This window comes from Semicossyphus pulcher, unplaced genomic scaffold, assembly GCF_022749685.1.
Source record: "Semicossyphus pulcher isolate SPU_LCO1_2020_fin unplaced genomic scaffold, fSemPul1.0.p SCAF_3, whole genome shotgun sequence".
NCBI lineage: Eukaryota > Metazoa > Chordata > Actinopteri > Labriformes > Labridae > Semicossyphus > Semicossyphus pulcher.
Window position 1 is genome coordinate 5,302,988 of NW_027211704.1, and position 20,066 is coordinate 5,323,053.

At 40.2% G+C, this 20,066-nt stretch overlaps 1 protein-coding gene across 1 annotated transcript; it reads left to right on the plus strand.

The window, feature by feature from the left end:
- Nucleotides 1-5,910: 5,910 nt before the first annotated feature.
- Nucleotides 5,911-19,418, plus strand: LOC138605308 (complement decay-accelerating factor). Its single transcript, XM_069677459.1, has 13 exons — nt 5,911-6,109; nt 8,369-8,554; nt 8,643-8,742; nt 10,091-10,161; nt 10,431-10,613; nt 14,326-14,439; nt 14,567-14,659; nt 14,794-14,862; nt 16,984-17,016; nt 17,103-17,144; nt 17,229-17,277; nt 18,782-18,857; nt 19,106-19,418. The coding sequence occupies exons 1-12, from the start codon at nt 6,001-6,003 to the stop codon at nt 18,837-18,839; spliced, it is 1,107 nt and encodes a 368-aa protein (XP_069533560.1). The 5' UTR covers nt 5,911-6,000; the 3' UTR covers nt 18,840-18,857; nt 19,106-19,418.
- Nucleotides 19,419-20,066: the final 648 nt, after the last annotated feature.

Here is a 20,066-nt window from a genome sequence, read left to right on the forward strand (position 1 = left end):
AGTTTTCAGGTTAAAATCACTGGTTGAGGTGCCATGAGCCCATCAGTGGTAGGTTTATGTGCAATAGTTTGGTTGGTTAAATGAATAAATCCAACCCTGAGAGTCAGGTACAGGCAGTGCACTCTGGTGAAACAGATATTGCCCTTTTTTTTTTGTACGTCCCCTGCACTTTTGTTCTACTTTATGCTTTTATTTTCACCGTTTTGTATCTCATTTCTGTATCATACTGTGGCCTTGCATCGCTTCATTAGAAAAACAATCCTTGTGGTTTCTTCTACATTCTGTAGGGACAGTAGATGTAAATGTTTGTACATTGTACAGCACCTTTATAAATACTTGCTGAGTGCTCTTTCTGGGGGAAAAAAATAGAGGTATATTAAAATCGCTCCATTATTTTTTTATGTAAAAAAAGAGAAAATATTTAAAAATGGATTGAAAAGGATAGACTATGACCTTGACATGGTGTTCCGTTCATGCACTGAAAAATAAAGTTTTACTGAAAACACCTTCTGGATCTCTTGTACTAAATATAAAACACACATAAATTATAATATTTAAACTGATGCACAATTGTTCTCAGAATAATCATTTAGGTGTCATGTTTAGATTCATTTCTTTCACACTACAATCCAACAATTCTCTCCTTTCATATGACGAAGCAGCATAAGCTACTGTTACCATGGCAGATTTCCAGAGCTCGGATGGAACTCGACTGCACAAAGACGATGCTTTTTCAATTACAAAAGAAAGCTCAGAGGCCTCTTATGACATGTGCCTCTTACCATACAACATCATCTGCTTTCAAAAGCAGGCAGCATTCACAGGGCTGTATTTGGAACGAGAACACAAATGAAATTTGTTCATAGCCCCAACAGAACGATCAAACTGGTTTGAATCCTAAATGACATTCTAGCTTCGTAAAAGATCTAACAAACTTCAGGAGCTATAAATCTCGTACGTTTTTCTACATATTACATAAAGCTAAAACACATCAAATAATGACATACGGGATTACTTAACAGGGTGTGACCGTGAAACATGCATTAAAACTGTTTGTCAAAGGCCAACACATTCGTTGTTGTGTTGCAGGATCAACAGGTTGAACTTTACTTGTTAATGGCTGCGGGAGGGAGGGAGGGGCTAGCAGGGTTTTCACGCTGTCAATGTTCAAGCAAGAATAAAGATACATGGCATTTATTCAAATATTTTGCAGGGGAAAAAAAGAAGATTAGCGGTCTTCCTTTTTCCTTAATCTAGTAAAAAAAAACATAAAAAACACACACATCCTATCTCCATCTACCCAAATATGCCCAAACTGTCCAGTTCTTTCAAAACAAAAGCAGAAATAAATATCGAAATATTCTAAATATTAATATTGTGTTATCAAAAGGAATTCCATAACTTCCTTAAACAATAAATAAATATGTTTCTAAATGTTAAAATCAGAAAAAAATACCTACTGAGCGAATGAATATCTCCAACATAAACATGTGTTACTCTGACAGTTTCTAGTCTACGATTTTCCGCTCATAGACCAAAAGAGTTCGTGCTAATCAGCTGATTGTGGACCACTTACTTTTGTTGTCGAAAGGAGGTAGAGTGGATACTGTCGATGGCCAAGATCACACTCGGCTAATTCCAGCAATGAGGATGCTAAATGCTAACGAGACGGACATTATGATGCCAAAAATTGAATATAATGAGGATGATGAAGAGGACGATGACGAAGATGACTGTCTTGACGAGCTGCATTAATACTGTAAGTCAGTTGAGTCGTGTGAGTTTGTTGTGTGAGTTGTAAATTGAGTTGTGAGCTAAAAGTAAGTAACTTTTCATTTACTTTGTGGCTAACGTTAGCTTCTTCATACTGCACGCAGGTAGCTGCTAGCTAGCAGGAGCTGCGTGTTGCTGTTTCAGTCGTAACATTAGATGAATCTGCTTTACCTTTAATTAACTAGACTATATTGACATAGTTCTAGTCGTGTTTGCTAACAGCCGATACACTAAGTTATATCCACATATACTTTATGGTGACTATAATCTGGGTTTTAATAGTTTGTGGCTGCTGGCGTGTACTTTATTTATGCATTTGATTTATTTAAAGTTTATTTAAACTTAAGCTTGTGAGATAAGAGGCACGGTTTTATCCACAGGGGGGCAAAAATCAAAACCGAAAGTTCCTCACAACAGCTTTGAATATAATGTAGTCTATGGGATTAAGTGTGCTTGCCTTGTACTTTAGTAACGTGCATTTCAGTTCTCTACACGGGTTAAGTGTATCTCGTATTTTCTTCTTTGTCGTCCGATTTCAGCACATCTCTAGCGGATCTCTGACCAGCTTTATTGAGGCTGTTAAAGACATCTTAACTTGAATTCTTTATCGACATGGAAGTAAAAGTTATCTGTGAATAGCTGCTACAAGACTATCTGCTCTTCCATTATGTAAGTGACTTTGACCTCCTCGACTCGGATGGTGTCATTCAGAGTTTGATACAGTCGTAGAAGAGCAGATTTAATGGCTACAGAATGGCTGGTAATTACATGTGGTTTGATAATGGATTAAATTGCTTTAAAATGGATGGAATATGGTACATCTTATGTTCTATTCCAGGCAGGGACATCAAATGAAGTGTGGAACAGGATTTTACCGGCAATTTCATTTCAGTGGTGAATGTTCTGCACTGACCTTCATTTGTTTACTTAAATTTAACGCTCTCATTGTTTTTCCTGTAGAAAGACACCTGAATTTTAAGCCTCTGTAACACACATTTCTAGTAGCTATTTATGAAATGTTCTTTCTTAAAACAGTTTCTTGCTGCATTTATGTCAACAACAGATGAGAGTGAAATTTGATCAGAATAGATATAGATAAATAGTTTTTGTTTCAGTCTATACCACCATGGACTATATGATTTAAATAGTTTCTATTATTCAAATTTGGTCCTTAACAAGCACCTCTTCACCTGTTCACTACTTGACACACATACAGAGCATGTTTAATATTTTACATAATGGTGCATTATGTATTGTATCATATCAGAGGGCAGAAGTCACGTGATGAAAACTGTTCAATGTCTATATAATCTCTGCATAATGAGGAGGAACTCGTTGCACTGAATTTCAGAGTTACACACACAACACCACATGATTTTTGTGTTTTTACATTGGGATTCTCTATTTGTAAGTCAGTGCCTTTGGCTTTTTAATTCAGTTCACTTTGCCCACCACTAGATGTCGCCAGTGTACAGTGAAGTGTTCAGTGTGCATGGTTGGAAATGTTTTCTGGGGTTAGAAGTGGTTTTGTGAAGAATTACCGCGGTGACTAGGATATGAACAATTTGAGCCTCTTCTTATGAAAAATATTTATTTATAACAGCAGGAAATAAGTTCTTAAATAAGTTATATTAAGGATGAAGGTTGCTGTTACTTTGAGACTTTGAATATTTGCTGAATTACCGTTTTTTAATTTTTAAACCTTTTCTTAAGGAAGGTTTTGCTCTACATGTAAAAAAGATAGTTCTTGCTGCATGGAAAGTAGGCTGATTGTAAGTAATTTAAGGTTCTGGCAAGGCAGTTTTTAAAAAATGTTTCAAGTTCTCTACAATTAGGTCAGTTTGTCCTTAAAATCTGATACCTTTTATAGAGATAAACAGCATGTGTGAATCAAAAAGTGATGGTCCTACTTCTCTAGACATAACATCCTTTGTATGCTGTGCAGAAGGAAGGCATGCAGGTGAGTCGTCCAGCAGCAGACAGATGTGAATGTTTGGGTTTGGAGCCTTTTTTTCCTTCATTATCAGACATGAGGAGAGGCAGGCGCATTCTTCTCTACTTGCTGTGCGGGGAGGTGTCTTAATCTTTCACTCAGACGGGGTGTTTGGAGAGATAAGAAAAGCAGGTCATGCCACAGCTCTTGGAGGGCTTTTAACGTGAGAATATGTAAGTGAACAACTATTAGATACCAGCTGAATGCCTTAAAAGGACGTGAGGGGCAGCACACGGTTTTTACAGGTGGATTAAGTCGGCTGGGGCATTTTCCAACCACAAATTTGTTAGATCACAACCCTCTTTTCTTTTTAGTGATGAAATGTGCATTACCAAGAACCTCCTGTCCTGCTTCCTCAAAAGAAACTAAAGCAGACATGGGCCGCTGACTTAACTTCATTTGCTGCACGTTGCCAGGTTTCTGTGTAATCCGTCTGTGGGTTTCTACAGCAACTCTGGGTGGAGAAGTCAGACGGCCCCTGTCAACAAACTTATGAGGTTTAAAAAATGGGCGGTGGAGCTAACTCCTTGGAATTTACCCCAGTGTGTGTGAGGCAATGAAGCACGGCCCTACTGTTAGAGAAAGCTGTGGAATGTATCCATGACAATAACACAAACCACAGAAAGTGACTCAGGCTTTTTAATGTGGCGTGAAATACTACGGAAAACATCTGAATCTCACCATTTTCTCCAATTTTTTATCATTATTATTGTTGTTGCTATTATTATTCATTTTGGCCTTGGTATTTAAATGTAATTATTCTGAGCTTTATAGTGTTTCTCTTTAAAAAGCTACAAGTTTAAGGTCTTTGGCCAGGTATGTGAGCTCATACATACAAGGAATTTGACACTGGTTTAACATCGCTCTCCATGTACATAGATAGAAGTAGATGAACACTGAACACGGAGAACAAGCTTAACAAGGTTACACAAAGAATAAACATAAAACTATTAAACTCTGTGCAGGCCTACAGATGAAAATATATTTTGAAAAAATATAATAAATAGTGTAAAGTATGCTTGGATAAATATGACAAAATAGCATGTTTTAGTAGTATAATAATAGGAAATAAGAAAAATAATAGTATAATAGTGGTCTGTCATTATTAAATAGAAAAGGATGGGGAAAAGGCTTCCCCCTTACAGGACTCCGAGAGGGAATACCCCCTTTTTTCCAGGTCACACCCATCACATTTCCACTTTACTGTTGCAACACTTGCAGGAGACATCATCACTTCTTACTAAAGGCGCGGCCTTACTGGTGGCAGATCGACAGTTGGCAGGCTCGTCTTAAGAACACAAACCTCTTTGAACAGAGTTGTTTAACTTTTCGTTCACAGCTCTTTGTTCACGCTGGAAGCTTCTTGTTGTGAGAGCTCGTTGTCTCGCCCGGCGCTCGAACACATCGAGCAGAACGTTTTAAATGAGGAACTTCCTTTCTGGCCTTTCAAAATAAAAAGACAGTTGTTTTTGTCTGATGGAGAAAGAAACGTTAGACTTAATTGTTATATATATGTTCTCAATTAAAACATTCACATTATTAACAGCAGCTGGAGGCCAGAAATAAAGTTGAAAAGACAGAAAAATAGATTTAATGTGAAAATATTGAATTATTTAATTAAAAAAACTATTTAAAAAATCACAACATATTTCTCCCAATGAGATATTGCAGTGTTACAGCAACCAAGTCATTCATTAAGCAACAAATACACACAAAACGGTATGATTTATTTATAAAATTTTATAATCATTGGTTGAATGATTTAATTGTTGTTATCTATATTTAATTCCTAATGAAAATCTGTGCTAGTGTTACAGCTGCCAGGTCACAAAATGAGCAACAAAAGGACACAAAAAGGTGCATAATAAATGAAAACAATTATATAAAACTAAAATTGGTCATTAAATCTATTGGTACTTGGAAGGACGCTTTACATGTAGCCTATGCATAACTAATATGATTGATCAGATTATACGGGTGACATGTAACAGAAATGGGTAAAATGTCTGTCTTCTTTTAAAAATACTAAAAAATACAGTGTTAATTACGATCAAACGTCTTTTATTTTGAAGGAAACTTATCAAACTTCCGGTCATTCTGCCTTTTGAAGTTAACTTGACTTGACGGATAGTAGTAGTAGTAGTGTTGAGTTCAGCGGAGGATCGGTGTTGACCAGCCGGCAGCAGAACAAGACTTGTCATCGCTTCTCGAAGTTGAACTGGACCAGGACCACGATGTTTTCTCTCCACCTGCAGACCGACACGGACGTTTTACTGGACACGTGTGGACAGAGGAGAGTGAAAACTCTGCTCTTTGTATACCTCCTCGTCGTGCATGCAGCAGGTCAGTAGCCAAAGATATATTGTAACATCAGCGTCGCAGTCTGGATAATTAGATAATATTTATCAACGCAGAGTGACATGACAGCTCCGGCATGAACGGCCACGCTGCATTTTCTGTCAGGATAATAACTTTATGTCATCTTGTATGAAATTATGCTTTCAGAATTATCATTGGTTATATTAATATATCTTAAACTACTCCAACTAAACTTAAAAAATGACTAAATAATCTGTAAATACTAATAAATAACCAGCTAAATGGTCTAAACTTAGTTTCCGTTTTATTGGGAAATTATTTTATTTCTTGGACAGTCTAATTCAACTTCTGCCATGATGTCATACTTTTATGCTTTTAGTGTTCACTCTTTGTTTACACTGTCATAGAGCTGTTTAATTTTAGCACCAATAAAATTACAGCCATAAGAGAGGTGGTGTTTTACTGAGCTTCATTGGTGTTCTTCATAGTCTTGCCCTCTTACGTATATTAATGGGATTGACAAGAAAAATACAAACATCTTAACTTTGACCTCAGACATAAAAATATAAATTATTCAGATGTGTCTAGTAAAGAGGCCAGTGAATGTTTGAGACAGTAAATTCACCTTGGGAATGTTTCAGGAGTCTTTTATGCGTCTAACCATCAAGAGATCTGGTACCATGCAGTGCACTCCCCTACATGTTTGAGAAATCCTGCTGGGATTTATTTAGAGATAAGACAATTCCACAAAGTTTGAAGACGCCAAAATAAACTGTAGATTTTAAATAACAAAATACCACTATAACAGATACATCACTTACTTCAGTTTGGACGTGTAGCTCTGGGATTATTTTCAACTGGCAACCACTTTCTGTGCGGCTGGGGCTCAGAGGTAAAGTGGGTCGCCCTCCAAGTGGAAGGTCAGTGGACAGATCCCCAGTCTACATGTTGAAGTATCCTTGGGCAAGATATTGAAGTCTTAATGTTTGAGTGGCAGCATTCTTGGTTCCATCATGGTTTTGTCCTAAGACGAGAAAAGCTCTTTATAAGCGCAGTCCATTTACCGTTTGACATCCTTTCCAGAGGCTTAGTAAGAAATTGATATTATTTTGCTGTTTATAAATTCATTTATTATGAGTTGTGAAAATATTTTTACCAAGTTCAACTTTATTGAAACCATTTAGACTGGCTTAATCACTTACTTTGATAAGTAACACTGAATCAGGAACCTTTTATTATTACATTACTCACATTACAGGGTTCCTGCGGGTCCTTAAAAAGTCTTAAAAGGCCTTAAATTTAAATCAGGGAAATTAAGGTCATAAATGATCTTAAATTGACAGCAGATTTGCTGCCAGTGTTAAATTTGCGTGATTTGATTTGATTGTAAAATTGTCACGCAGTGGTCTGAGAGGTCTAACAGCACCGTAACAAAGAGTACAGAAGCAATCTAAGTTGTTTGACCGTAATGTCTCAGACACACTGCGAGCATTACAAGTTTACTTTATGTTGGCTAGCTACAAACAGTGACGCCTGGCTGCGTGACATCATCGCGTTGTTGCAGTCATGACTCGTGGCCAGATACAGATACAGATACGACGACGTAAGGTGCAATTTATGCCGAAAGAGGGGTAGACAGTCCGACAGCTCAGTCTGTAGGGACTTGGCTTGGGAACCGGAGGGTTCAAGTCTCGGTACCAAGCGTGGAAATTGGAGCTGGTAGCTGGAGAGGTGCCAGTTCCTTTCCTGGACGCTGCATGTCCATGTGCAGCCCCCCCACTCTGACATCTCTCCATTTGAGCATGTCCCAAGGTTCTGTTTGTGCATGCGTGTATTTCCTGTTTTTGTCGCATGTTTTTAAAACACCCTCGGGTGTTAATAAAGTATTCTACTTTCTTCTTCATTGACTGATTAACATGTTTAAAGTAACAATCTCAAACTTTTTAATTTAAATAAATGTCTGTTAAGTCTCTATCTATCGCCGAATGAGGTACCACAGTGGTGATTGAGCCTATGGCCCACTGATGAAAGCCTTTGCATTACCAGTATATCGTATATCCTAACCCAGTTAGTGACGCATTTTCCATCGCCCAGCAGTGGTTGGTCTGTTCAGAGAGGGTAGGCGGAGCTAAGCGATGTTCGATTTATTTGCGTATTTCATCACATCACATGTATTCGTGTTGACTGTATGATTAACAGGAGCTCTCTCATCATGCCTGTTTTTCAAACTCAAAGATGTCGCTGTTGATGTTGATGTTGTGTCTTTGTCTCCGTTTTCCACAGCCGACTGTCAGAAACCTGACAACAGAGAAAACATCATTCTAAGCAATGAAGCTCTGCTAATGAACGGTTTTCCAGAAGATGCTGAAGTCACGTTGGAGTGTGGGAATGGACATGTCATTGACAGCGGCTCTGGAGTTATAACCTGTGTTGATGGGAAGTGGACTGAGCCAGATCTCACCTGCAAAAGTGAGTCCTGTCGTTATGAAACTTTTATCAAACGATGGGATATTGTTGACGTCTAAACTGCTTTATTCTGTTTGTTTTTATATTACAGAGAAGGACTGTGGCCCCCCGCCGCCTAAGCCACATATGAGCTTCATTATGAATGAAGGCACCCTGTTTGGAGTTGTAGTAAAAGTCATTTGTGATAAAGGGTGAGTATACGTTTAAAATCTTTGTCGTAATTCTGTCCTCAATCATACACGGTTAATAAGAAGTGAACTAATACCCCTTTCCCACCAAAATTAGCGCGTTTACGCAGGTTTTTCAGACCCGGAAAGACCCGCTAATAAATGCAGATTGTCTCTTTTCCCATTGCCAGTGAAGTATACTCCTTTTGGTCTCTTTCCTGCTGCATCACAAACGCGCCTTATTTCTTCTACCCTTGGATCAGAAGGAGCTCTCTCACCTTGCTGTCTTGCCAGCGTTGCTGCATCTTGCACGAAACAAAGAACAAATTCGACGTTGTACGTTGTGCTTCTGTATTTACGCGACAGCGGCCGAAACTTCAATGCGCGTCATAGCATCGCGCCGGAAAGGGGGCGGAGACACTGCAGAATCATTTGACCCGGGTCTGAATGCCGATTGTAACCTTTCCCACTAAGCAAAAAAGCCAAGTGTAAGCGGGTGTTAGTGGGTTTTTTGACCAGTGGGAAAGAGGCTAAAGGCTAGCCAATGGCCAGCAGGGGGCGACTTTAATGGTGCTTAAAAGAAGTCTCACTTGATTTCTTACCTCAGTAAATATTTTTCTAATGAGTTTATAGTCTCAATCCCTAATTTAGAGTATTCTCAAATACAGCATGATGTTCATTTTGTAAATAATGGTCCCATTTAGAGTAAAATACACCAAATAACCAGGGCATGCTTTAGGGCGTGGCAACCTGTGCTTGTTACCAGGAAAGAGATGTACCAATGTGTATCAACCCTCTCTTCCAGATATGGTCACTTCTGGTTCCAGACAACAAAATGGCAACGGCCAAAATATCAAACTCAGGGCTTAAAAAACAGTCCACAAACCAATTGGTGATGTCACTGTGGCCACGCCCACTTCTTATATGCTGTCAATGGCTTAAATTTGAGAAGTGTCGGCAAGCAGCTCAAAAGACAACACGCATGAGAGCCCTCATGATGTTCGTCTCCCTCTACAAAGTTCCTTTATCTGCTGCACTGCCGTCACTTGTCTACCAGACAGTTCAGCTGGAAATAGGAGCTACATGACTGACAAGGTGGACTCTCTGTGTTTGTCTTTCAAGACTCATTTGTTTTCTTCAGAGACATTTCCATCAGTCGCGGCCAGAAACACTTACAACATAGTTTCACTGATTAGACACCTGGCTCTCCTCTCACCAACATCGGGAGAGTGGTTGATTTATAGTTCATGACTTCGCTCTGTAAGAATTTACATTACACTTACCTCCCTGTCACTGTACAAACAATGACCGAAGTACTATTAATTCTCCTTAAATAAACTCTCCTGCTTTCTGTTCCTGCCTTTTTCAACAGTTACGAGGTCAGTGGGTCCAGCTACAAGCGGTGCTACGACCAGGGCTGGAGTGGAAACCCCAACTGTGAAAGTAAATCTTCGTATTTCTTGAAACCAGAACCAGAAGCAAAACATTTACTTTCAGAATAAAACCTCTGTTTTGTATCTGTAAAAATATAACAGCTGTGTTTTCTGTCTTCGTGAGCGTCTCCGTTTTCTTCCTTTTTTGTGCCTCCTCTCTCTTCTCTGTTTCAGTCAGCAAGTAGCCAAGTTTATGTAACAGAAACATGAACTAATTGCTTTTATTCGACATTATTTTGTCATAAAAATGCATTAAAACACCTGTTTGTGTTCCCGCAGTTGTTACCTGTGATCAACCCGATGAGGTGACCAATGGCAGGAGCTCCTGGGTTTCTCAAGAAGACCCAGAATATGGAGAGACCGTTAGGTACGTGTGTGATGACGGATACAGCCTGATTGGGAATGACAGCATCCAGTGCAGTGAGACGGGCTACTACGACTCCCCGCCTCCTAAATGTCAGGGTAAGAACACTCAGGTTATTGTTTACAGTGACGACGTGTGATGTGTGTCAAGTATTGTTAAACGACGATGTTTTAATTAATTATTTATAATACTCTTTATATTTCCAAGCTGCACAATAAATGTGTAGATTGATTTCAAACTTTTATGCAGCCTCATGTTTCCATTAATTTCTCTGCAATATGAAAAATCAGCCTGCAAGCTCTCACGTGAGATTTAAATGATCACAGTGGACATTTGACCAAACTGTTCCCAAATGTCTGGTGTGTTCAAGGACATTAGGACATCAAATACATGTAAGAGTCAGATGATGAAAAGTGTTGCATTCAACAGCTACGGTACAATGTCTGAAATAAAAACAAGAAGGAGTACAACCTGCTATAATGGGCATAATAAAAAAACAGAATGTAAATGTAGCCATTTCTATTATAAAAACTGATGATCAGCAGTTCAGATTCAAATTCAAATCAACTTTATTGTCATTCTAAACATTGAAATTGAGATTAGCATAAGAACTCATTCATATGTATAGCATGCATACGTACATTAGCCCACACACATGCATTTCATCAGAAAGGTCAGAGAGCACGGCCTTGCGTAGGGCACGTAGGCCGACCTCAGACTGCAGGAGATTTCAGATCCTCGCAGATTTAACGAATGAGGCTGCGTCACACACATGAAGAGAAACTTTACAGATATTTTTCTCTCTGTTTTAAACATGCACGCGCTACAAGCAGCGGAACACCGCTTGTGTTTGGCGTCTCGGCTCCGACCTCATCCCTCCTCGCAGATTTATTTTACATGCAGAAATTTGAGGAGTGATGAGTAAATATCTTAAACCCCCATAACAGGTGGGTGCTGGGGTGGTGGTGGGGTATGAGCGCCGTAGTGGTGCAGGGCAGCGGTGGCAATTGGGACTTTAAGCTGCGACGGCTGAGGGACGGCTACAGCGCCTGAGAAACGTTCCGACGGGTTGCCGTAGTGATACAAATCTAATGTCACTAAGCAACGCGTTGTTCCTGACTGCTGCTGGCAATGGATGACATGTCTGTAACGAACAGGAAAGATGGTTAAATTAGCGGGTATCTTTAACAAATGTGCTAATAATCCATACAACTACTCAAGGTAGATTCGAATATCCCATAGTACTGACTACGGCAAACCAGTCTTTCTCTTGTAGTTTACAGCGGGGCTTCAACGACAGGAAGTGCACAAAGTGGAACTTTTTTTTTTTGAATGCCGCAGCCGTCCCTTTAACCGTCGCTGCCTAAAGTCCCTTATGACAGAGCAGAGGGAGAGACTGGAAATCTTGCCGCTTAAATAGACAGGAGGAAGTGTTGGTCAGGTGACTGTGGAGAGTGACGGAAGTTGAAATCAGTGCAGCTCGAGTTGCCTGCCCGAACTAGCTCATAAGCCGCCGTCTATTTCTATGCTCGCTAATGTTAGCCACTACGCTAGTACGTTTACTGTTTATGGAATCACCATCAGCTGCTCAGTCCCTTTGTAGACTTGTCTCTAACTGGCCGTTGCGGTCCCGCTCTGAAACGAATCATCCAGATCTTAAATCTTAAATATTATACATGTTAGAAATTATCGGGACAGACGCGATGAATCTGCAAGAAGTTCCTGAGGTTTAGGACTCCATCTGTAAACTCCTCGCATAAGCAGATAATTTGGGCGGGACTCTCTTAATCGGGCCAAAACACATGTATCATTTGCCCTGCCTTAGACTGAGTCTGTCCCAGGAATCTAACCAGTGACCTTTCAGTTTGTACTACAGTTTCTCTTTCACCTCAAGGCCATCCCGCCTCCCACTCAGAGCTCACTATGAGGTCTCATATGTGAGAGTGATGTTAATGAGGCAACTCTTAAGCAACTCTAAAAGCTCTGCAAGCTGATTTTCATACTTCAGTGAAATTAAACAGTGGCTGTCTGACGTTTGATACAGAGGAAAAAAACCTCTGTTATGCTTTGAAATGTTGTGATGTGTTTATGATTGGTAGTTTATGGGCTCAAACATGCAGGCGAGGTCTTGTAACATCTTTCCATCCCTGCATGATCGGTAGCCTGTGTCGATGCACCTTCAAGTGCCTGTAATAGACTGTATTAAATTAAAGACGTGCACACATACTGTAGCTGCTGCTTTGGCGTCACCATAGACACTCATTGCACGCAGCTGGCAGGTTTAAACACAATCACTTAACCCTCTCCACACACCCTTTCCTTCACTCACTCCAACTGTTTGTGTACTAACTGCAACACTAATACTCTTTTTTAAGAGCTTACCGGTGTATTCACTAAAGAGCAACCTTTCTTTAAGGAGTTGGTCAACCTGTTGACATAAAAACATCAGAAGTAGGAGAAGTACAAACCGAAGCATTTCCAAGCTTTATCCAAAAGGAAACTGGACTCGGTTTCACCTCTCGTCCTAAACGGATCGTCGTGTTACTGATTTGTTGGCAAAACGCATCCTGCATGCTCAAACACGAGTATCCCACATGTCTGATGAACCATATTGTTTAATAAAATCAAAAGTTTTCTTGCTTGTAGGTGTTACATCAGGACATAGAATTGCAACAAAAATGGTAACACCAAAACCTGGAACTCCTGCACCAGGCAGAAAATAGAAATAGAAAAGAAATGATTGAAATGCTTTCAAACTGAAGTCATTTAAAGCTGTAATCTCAAAGATCTGAGTTTTGTTTTCTTTGGCGGTATTGTGGTGAGAAACGGTAATTGCGGGAGCATACTTCCCAGATATCCAGACAGTGTTGCATGTGTGGCGTCCACGGTTGGCTCTGGTTGTAACTCTTGATTTTCCTGGCTGACGGTCGCTTTCCTTTTCAGACTGTTTGCTTCATCTGAGCGTCGAGTTTGTTTCTTTTTCTTTGGATTTTCACTTATTGTTGAAGTTGTATCTGTAGTCATCCATCTTCTCTTTGTTTGTTCAGCCATAGTAGATTACTGTTTACTCGCAACACTTGCAGAGAGCGGAGAAGCAGCCGCTTAGCTCCGCCTACCCTCTCTGGCTGACCAACCACTGCTGGCTGATGGAGAACGCGTCACTAACTGGGTGCTGCTTTTGATTTTTTCCACAAAAGTGGCCACAGACACCCAGTCTGTAATACTGCAAATGCAAAGGCTTTCATCAGTGGGCCATAGGCTCAATCACCATGGTGTTACCTCATTCAGTGATACATGGTGACTTATTGGTGTTATTTAAATGAAAATCTTTGAGCTCTGTAATGTCTGATGGACATAATTTATTTATACCAAACAACACCAAAACCCGCGACTCCAGCATCAGGTATAAAATGTTTTGCATGCAGAAATCCAGAAATTATTCCAATGTTGATTCATATAATCATAATAAGAAAACGTCTCTTTATAGGAAGCAGAAAATGACATTTCTGCTGCTCTTTTATGAAGCTTTAAAACTTTCAGCTCTCCAGTCATGCCTGCGCTCACTCCAAGTGTTTGTGTACTAACTGCAACACTAATACTCAAAGTCTCTTTCACCTAACACAACCTTGAGTAAAGTTTTGACCAACTTTACAAGACCGATGAGATGTCTCCTTTGACATCAAATCAAAAAGAAGCATGTGACTGATGCATGACTGTCACGTGTAGGCAGAACTGCAGGCTCCTCCATCAGTGTCCTAAATGTCTTTGAGCGTTATTTCTTTTTAATCTCTTTAAACGTTGCACCTACAGCTGCACCCACAGCTGCACCCACAGCTGCACCTACAGCTGCACCTACAGCTGCACCCACAGCTGCACCCACAGCTGCACCTACAGCTGCACCCACAGCTGCACCTCGGACACCAGGTATAACATATTTCACGAGTATAAATTTAGAGTTAATTCAAATGTTTTCAACCTGAGCTGATGCATAAAAGTTAATTTAGCGTTGCCCCCCTGGATCCCAGTTAATTAAGAAAATGTCTCTCTATAGGTGGCAGAACGTTTTTGTCCACAGTTTTACCTGCTCACAGAGATAAACCTGACACAAGCAGTCAGACACCAACTGTCCCGGCTTCAATACAAGGTACAGAAATCTCCTAATGTAATTCAGTTTAAAACCCTCCAGGCAGCATGAATGGATTATGTGCATGCTGCATGCTCTCAGAAATAGCTTCACTTGTTCAAACGTGAGAAGATTTCTGATTGTTTTGTTCGAAGGTGGCCGAGACGTTTTGACAGACGAGGATAAAACTACAACAAATGTAACATCAGGGACTGAATTTCGAGGTATTGAACCATTTATTGAATAAGAGGTTAAAGTTTGAATCATGTTTCCATGTGGACGTTTCTTGATTACAAGCTTAGATTTAATAACAGACTTCTGCTCCAGGAGATTTTACTGAACTTACCCGGAGCAGATGCTTCCCAAACATGACTCCACCTTGTACCTCTGACCTTCAGGCAGCTGCAGACTTCCAAACGTTGTGTGTTTTATGTGTTTTGGTCTGAGATTTGTTATCTCAGATCTGGTTGCTTCAGTGGGACATTTGGTCATAATGAGAAAGTAATGGACGAGAAGTAGAAAGTACGAATAGAACATGAGGGGAAAAGACTTCTGTGAAGTACTAAAACTAACAAAGTTAACTTATAGAATAGTTTGACATTTTGGGACATATTCTATCAAGGGTTGTCAACAGATCTACAGTCAGATTTTCAACCCAAAGCTGCCACGCACAAAAGAGAGAGAGCAGCTGTGGTCGAGCGACACAGACAGGAAGTGAAGAGAGTGAGCGCTAAAGCAGTGAAGAAGAGAAAAAGGCTGCACTGGGGTTAGCGCTGTTGCCTCACAGCTAGAGGGTTCGTAGTTCGAGTCCCGGCTCGGAGTGTGGAGTTTGCATGTTCTCCCCGTGCATGTGTGGGCTCTGGCTTCCTCCCACAGTCCAAAGACATGCTCGTTAGGTTCATTGGTGACTCTAAATTGCCCGTAGGTGTGAATGTGAGCATGAAAGGCTCTCTGTCTCTAGTACCCCTTTCCCACCAAAGTGTGCGTTGACGCAGGTTTTTCAGACCCGGGAAGACCCGCTGATAAATGCCGATTGTCTCTTTTCCAATTGCCAGTGGAGTATACTCCTTTCGGTCTCTTTTCTGCTGCGTCGCCGTCTGACGTCCCAAACGTGCCAGAAACGGGGTTAGTAAACAATAGTACGCACAAAGAACTTACATTGTACTCTTTGGTAAGCAGCATGGAGACCAGAGAAGATGTTACAGTGGTCAGGTCTTTATTGTATCTATTACTCATACAGTCTGTTTATCAAACTCGGCAAATTTGGAACGAATTTGTAGCTGAGACGAAAGCGGAGATTAGCATGTTGACCCAGGTTTTTTGTTCCCATCAATGCCGATCGAAGCCGAGGCGATAATTACCCGGGTGTTAGCGCGTTTTTTTCACCAGTGGGAAAGAAGCTTATGTGTCAGCCCTGTGATTGACAGGTGATCAGTCCAGGGTGTACCCCGCCTCTCTCCCAATGACAGCTGGGATAGGCTCCAGCCCCCCTTAAACAAGATAAGCGGTATAGATAACGGATGAAACAGAGAAATATGACATTATTTCCGCATGAAGGTACCGGGTTTTGCTTTTATAGGCCGAAGTTGCTCTTCATCCTGGCGACTGTGTGAAGGGGGGAAATAAAAAAAAACAGTAAAAAATGACCGAATTCTTTTTTCCTAGGATTTCTATTTTTGTTACCGTGGTATCGAAAGGGAAGTGTTACAACAATTTGCAGTTTTATATGTTAAATGAGCCGAGGCTGAGAATCCAGGAAGCTGCAGCTCACAGCCGAGATATCATCTGGAAAATCACCCTGTGTAAGATGATAAATGGGTTCATAACACTTTTTACACATATTCAACAAACGAGATCTGACCTGTTAATTTGAGAGCTTTTGTGGCCGGTTGATGTTGTCATGGGAGCTGCTCTCTCCTGTTTCCAGTCTTAAAATTAGCAAAACAACAGCAGCTGGCTAAAGCTTCACGTTAACAGACACATAAGAGAGTGTTCTCAATCTCCTCCCAAAATGTCAAACTATTCCTTTAACACTGTATTTTATGACTCTGAGTTTGTCTTTAATGTGTTGTTTGCAAAGCGTATAATATGGTTATTAATTAACTGACTGAAGGGAGCTGTCACTTAATACTCTCGACCTCTCCCTCCTTCAGTCTCTGTCCCGGTTTATATATTAATGTTTTGTTTCCCTTCACTAATTCAGAACGGGCTCACACCAACGCAGATCACTTTTTCTACATACAGTCAACTAGAAAATGTTCATATGGTGGATTTAAAGGAGTGAATGAGATGCTCAGTTTGAAACAGGCTGTTTAGTTTAAACGTTTTCTGTTTTATTCCTGCAGACAAGCCGGATGTAAATGCTAACAAGGATAGTGGTGAGTAATGGAGCCTCTGTCTTATCAGTGTGTCGACATGTGTGACTCTTTCATGCTCTGACATTAACCTTGCTTGTGTCCTCCAGTATCTACACCTGTAGTACTCAGTGTGACATTGGTTTCACTAGGTAATGTAAAATTCCTTCTTTAAACTCATTTCGTGCACTTAAAATCCAGAATAAAGTTAATTATATTCTTATCATTTTTTACAGCTGTTATCATTTTATTTGCTTTATATAAGTTTTGTGAGAGGAAAAAAGGGTGAGTGTTATATTTTACTTTTTACTCTTTAATGCATGACTCATATTTGATTGTGCTTTTTGTCTTGGTGCTTTTTCTTACATGCACAGTAACATGCAGGTCAATATTAGCTCATACTTACAAAGACAGCGCACAATAACTCTGCAGCTGGTTCAGATTCCTTCCTCGCTGCCTTTTGAACTGTTTCAGGAAACCTAGACGTCCGTGTTTCCGGACTTATGCTGAGGAATGAGGGAAGTCAACAGGAAATCCTTTGATAAAACCGGCTGTGACATAGAAATCAGCATTGGGAAAAAATCCCTTCTGGCTAGACAGAATCCATACGTCTTTAATGAGGTTGATAAATGTGCAGGGATGTGTTTAAGTCATATTCTACTAGACATATTTAACTTGTGTGACATTAGACCTTTATGTATGACGGCATATAAGGGCCATTGCAAACAAAATGGAACCAAAGGAGAAGGGTAATTTTCCGAGAAAAAACTCGGAAGTCGGAAATTTGGCGGGAAAAAACACACGTTTCTATGCTCCCCGTTTGCCCCAGGGGTTACGATCACACATGAAAGTTACCCTACGCACTCTTGGTGGCTACTAAAAGCAAACAAACCCGATTACAGACCAAAAATATATAAAACTACTTTACATCAGCGGTTTTAGTCGTAGGGGCCGCACGGTGGTTCAAACCCCGGTTTGGGCAAAGTGGGCCTTTCTGTGCCGAGTTCTCCCCGTGCATGGGTGGGTTCCCTCCGGGGTCTCCGGCTTCCTCACACAGTCCAAAGACATGCTTGTAAGGTTAATTGGGGACTCTAAATTGCCCATAGGTGTGAGTGCTGTCTGTCTATGTGTCAGCGCTGTGATTGACTGTCCAGTCCAGGGTGTAACCCCGCCTCTCGCCCAATGACAGCTGGGATAGGCTTCCGCCCCCCACGACCCTGAACAGGATAAGCGGTTTTAGATAATGGATGGTTTCAGTTGTTTTGTTGTGTGGATGGAAGCTTAGACAACAAACAATGACCCCGAGGCTGTAGCTCATGACATTATTAAGTGCGGTACGCACTTGGGTGTCTGCTAAAATTTCTCCCCGGAATAATTCTCTCCTCCTCGTGCTCGTTTTTTATTTATTTATTTTTTTAATTACAATGGCCCCAATGAGCTGCATGTTCATCATGTGATTTTACAAAACTTAAATACACTATAAGGCCGTGAACACTTTTAACAACAAATCTGAAAATTATCTTGTGAATTTCACTTTTAATTCAGAAAAACAAACAGCTAGGATTCAGCCGGAGATACATTTCTTGCAGCTTCACATTCGGCATGAACGCAAGTTTAAAAATATGAATCCTTAATTTCTCAATCTTGCGTCTTGAGTCTCTAACACTAACTTTGGGGAATACTAATTAAATGTGCAATTAAAAATAACCTTCTGAGAACTAAAACAATTTTAATATACAAGTAACTGATACAAATACTGACACATATTCCTTATGTGATGACACTTTAGCTCTTATGACACCAAAGAAGACCGGAAGCCGGAGTTATCACAGTTCCAAATTCTTTAGGTTCCCTGCCTCAATAAGGTACCTGTCTATGTCTGTGTATTTACTGTTATTAAGAGCCAAAATACCTTAAAAACCACATTGAAGTGTTTTTTTACTTGTTTATTTTACTTCTCAGAGAAAAACTACAGACCATTTTTAAGCATGAACATGAAATAAACAGTCCAAAAGAAGCTAAAAGAGCATGTTGTACTACTTTCATTGTTTGCACCTCAGTGTGAAAGAAGCTCGACCTAAAGCTGTTTTCTCTTCATGTCTCGTCACTGCAGCTCTGTCAATAGAACGGCGCCTATCTGCTAAAGAGCATCTGTGACCAGGGACGGACGTGTCAAGAGATTGTGGCGGTGCCTCTCTGGGTCACTGGGAGAAAAGACGACTCTCTTTACTGTTATTGCACTGCGGAGCAGCAGATGATCACCTCTGCTGTGCAAAAGTTTCATAATTTAACTTCCAATGATCAAAAGCACTTTTTGTTACGACTTATTTTTTTATCGCCACTTTATTTTAACTTTTGTAAATATACAGTGTTACTATTTTGTAGGTTATTTATGATATAAACTGGAATAAACATTTTCTGGCCTGTGTTATGAAGTCTTGTTTTCTAATGTGTTGCTTTGCTGGAACAGACTCATGAAAAAGGTGACTCAAACAATGCATCAATTCAGTCAGCAGACTGTAACGGCGGCTGATACAATCAGCTGCATTCTTCGCCTCCTGAATTTCTTTTCATTATTGTCTATTGTGTCGGAGCTTTTTACGCAAGCCGTGCGAAATAATGGGACAGTTTCTTTCATGAGGAGAGAATGAAATGGCACCGTCATTGAGCAAACTACCATGTTCACTGTGAAGGGAAATTCTTTGGGAAGTGTTCATCAAGACGAGACTGAAAAAATATGTTGTATATCAAACAAGTCATTTCTTAAAGGGGCCGTATATTTTGAATGGATATTCTCATATTTTCATGGGTTTCACATTTTTACTTGTTTATTGTTCACAGTGAAAAAGTGAAAACTGAATAATTCCGTGTTTTTCCAGAGTGACATTTTTAAAAATGTCGCCTCTGAAATGGGCCGTTCAGAACAGCTGCAGGTTTTTACATAGAACCTTGCTTTCGCTGAAATCGACCAATCGTCATTCACCGTCGTTCACCTCAGGCTGCCTTCTTGCACGAGCTTGTAGTCAAGTCGTTGTGAAGATTTCAACTTACCATTCCGATACCTCCTGCCGATT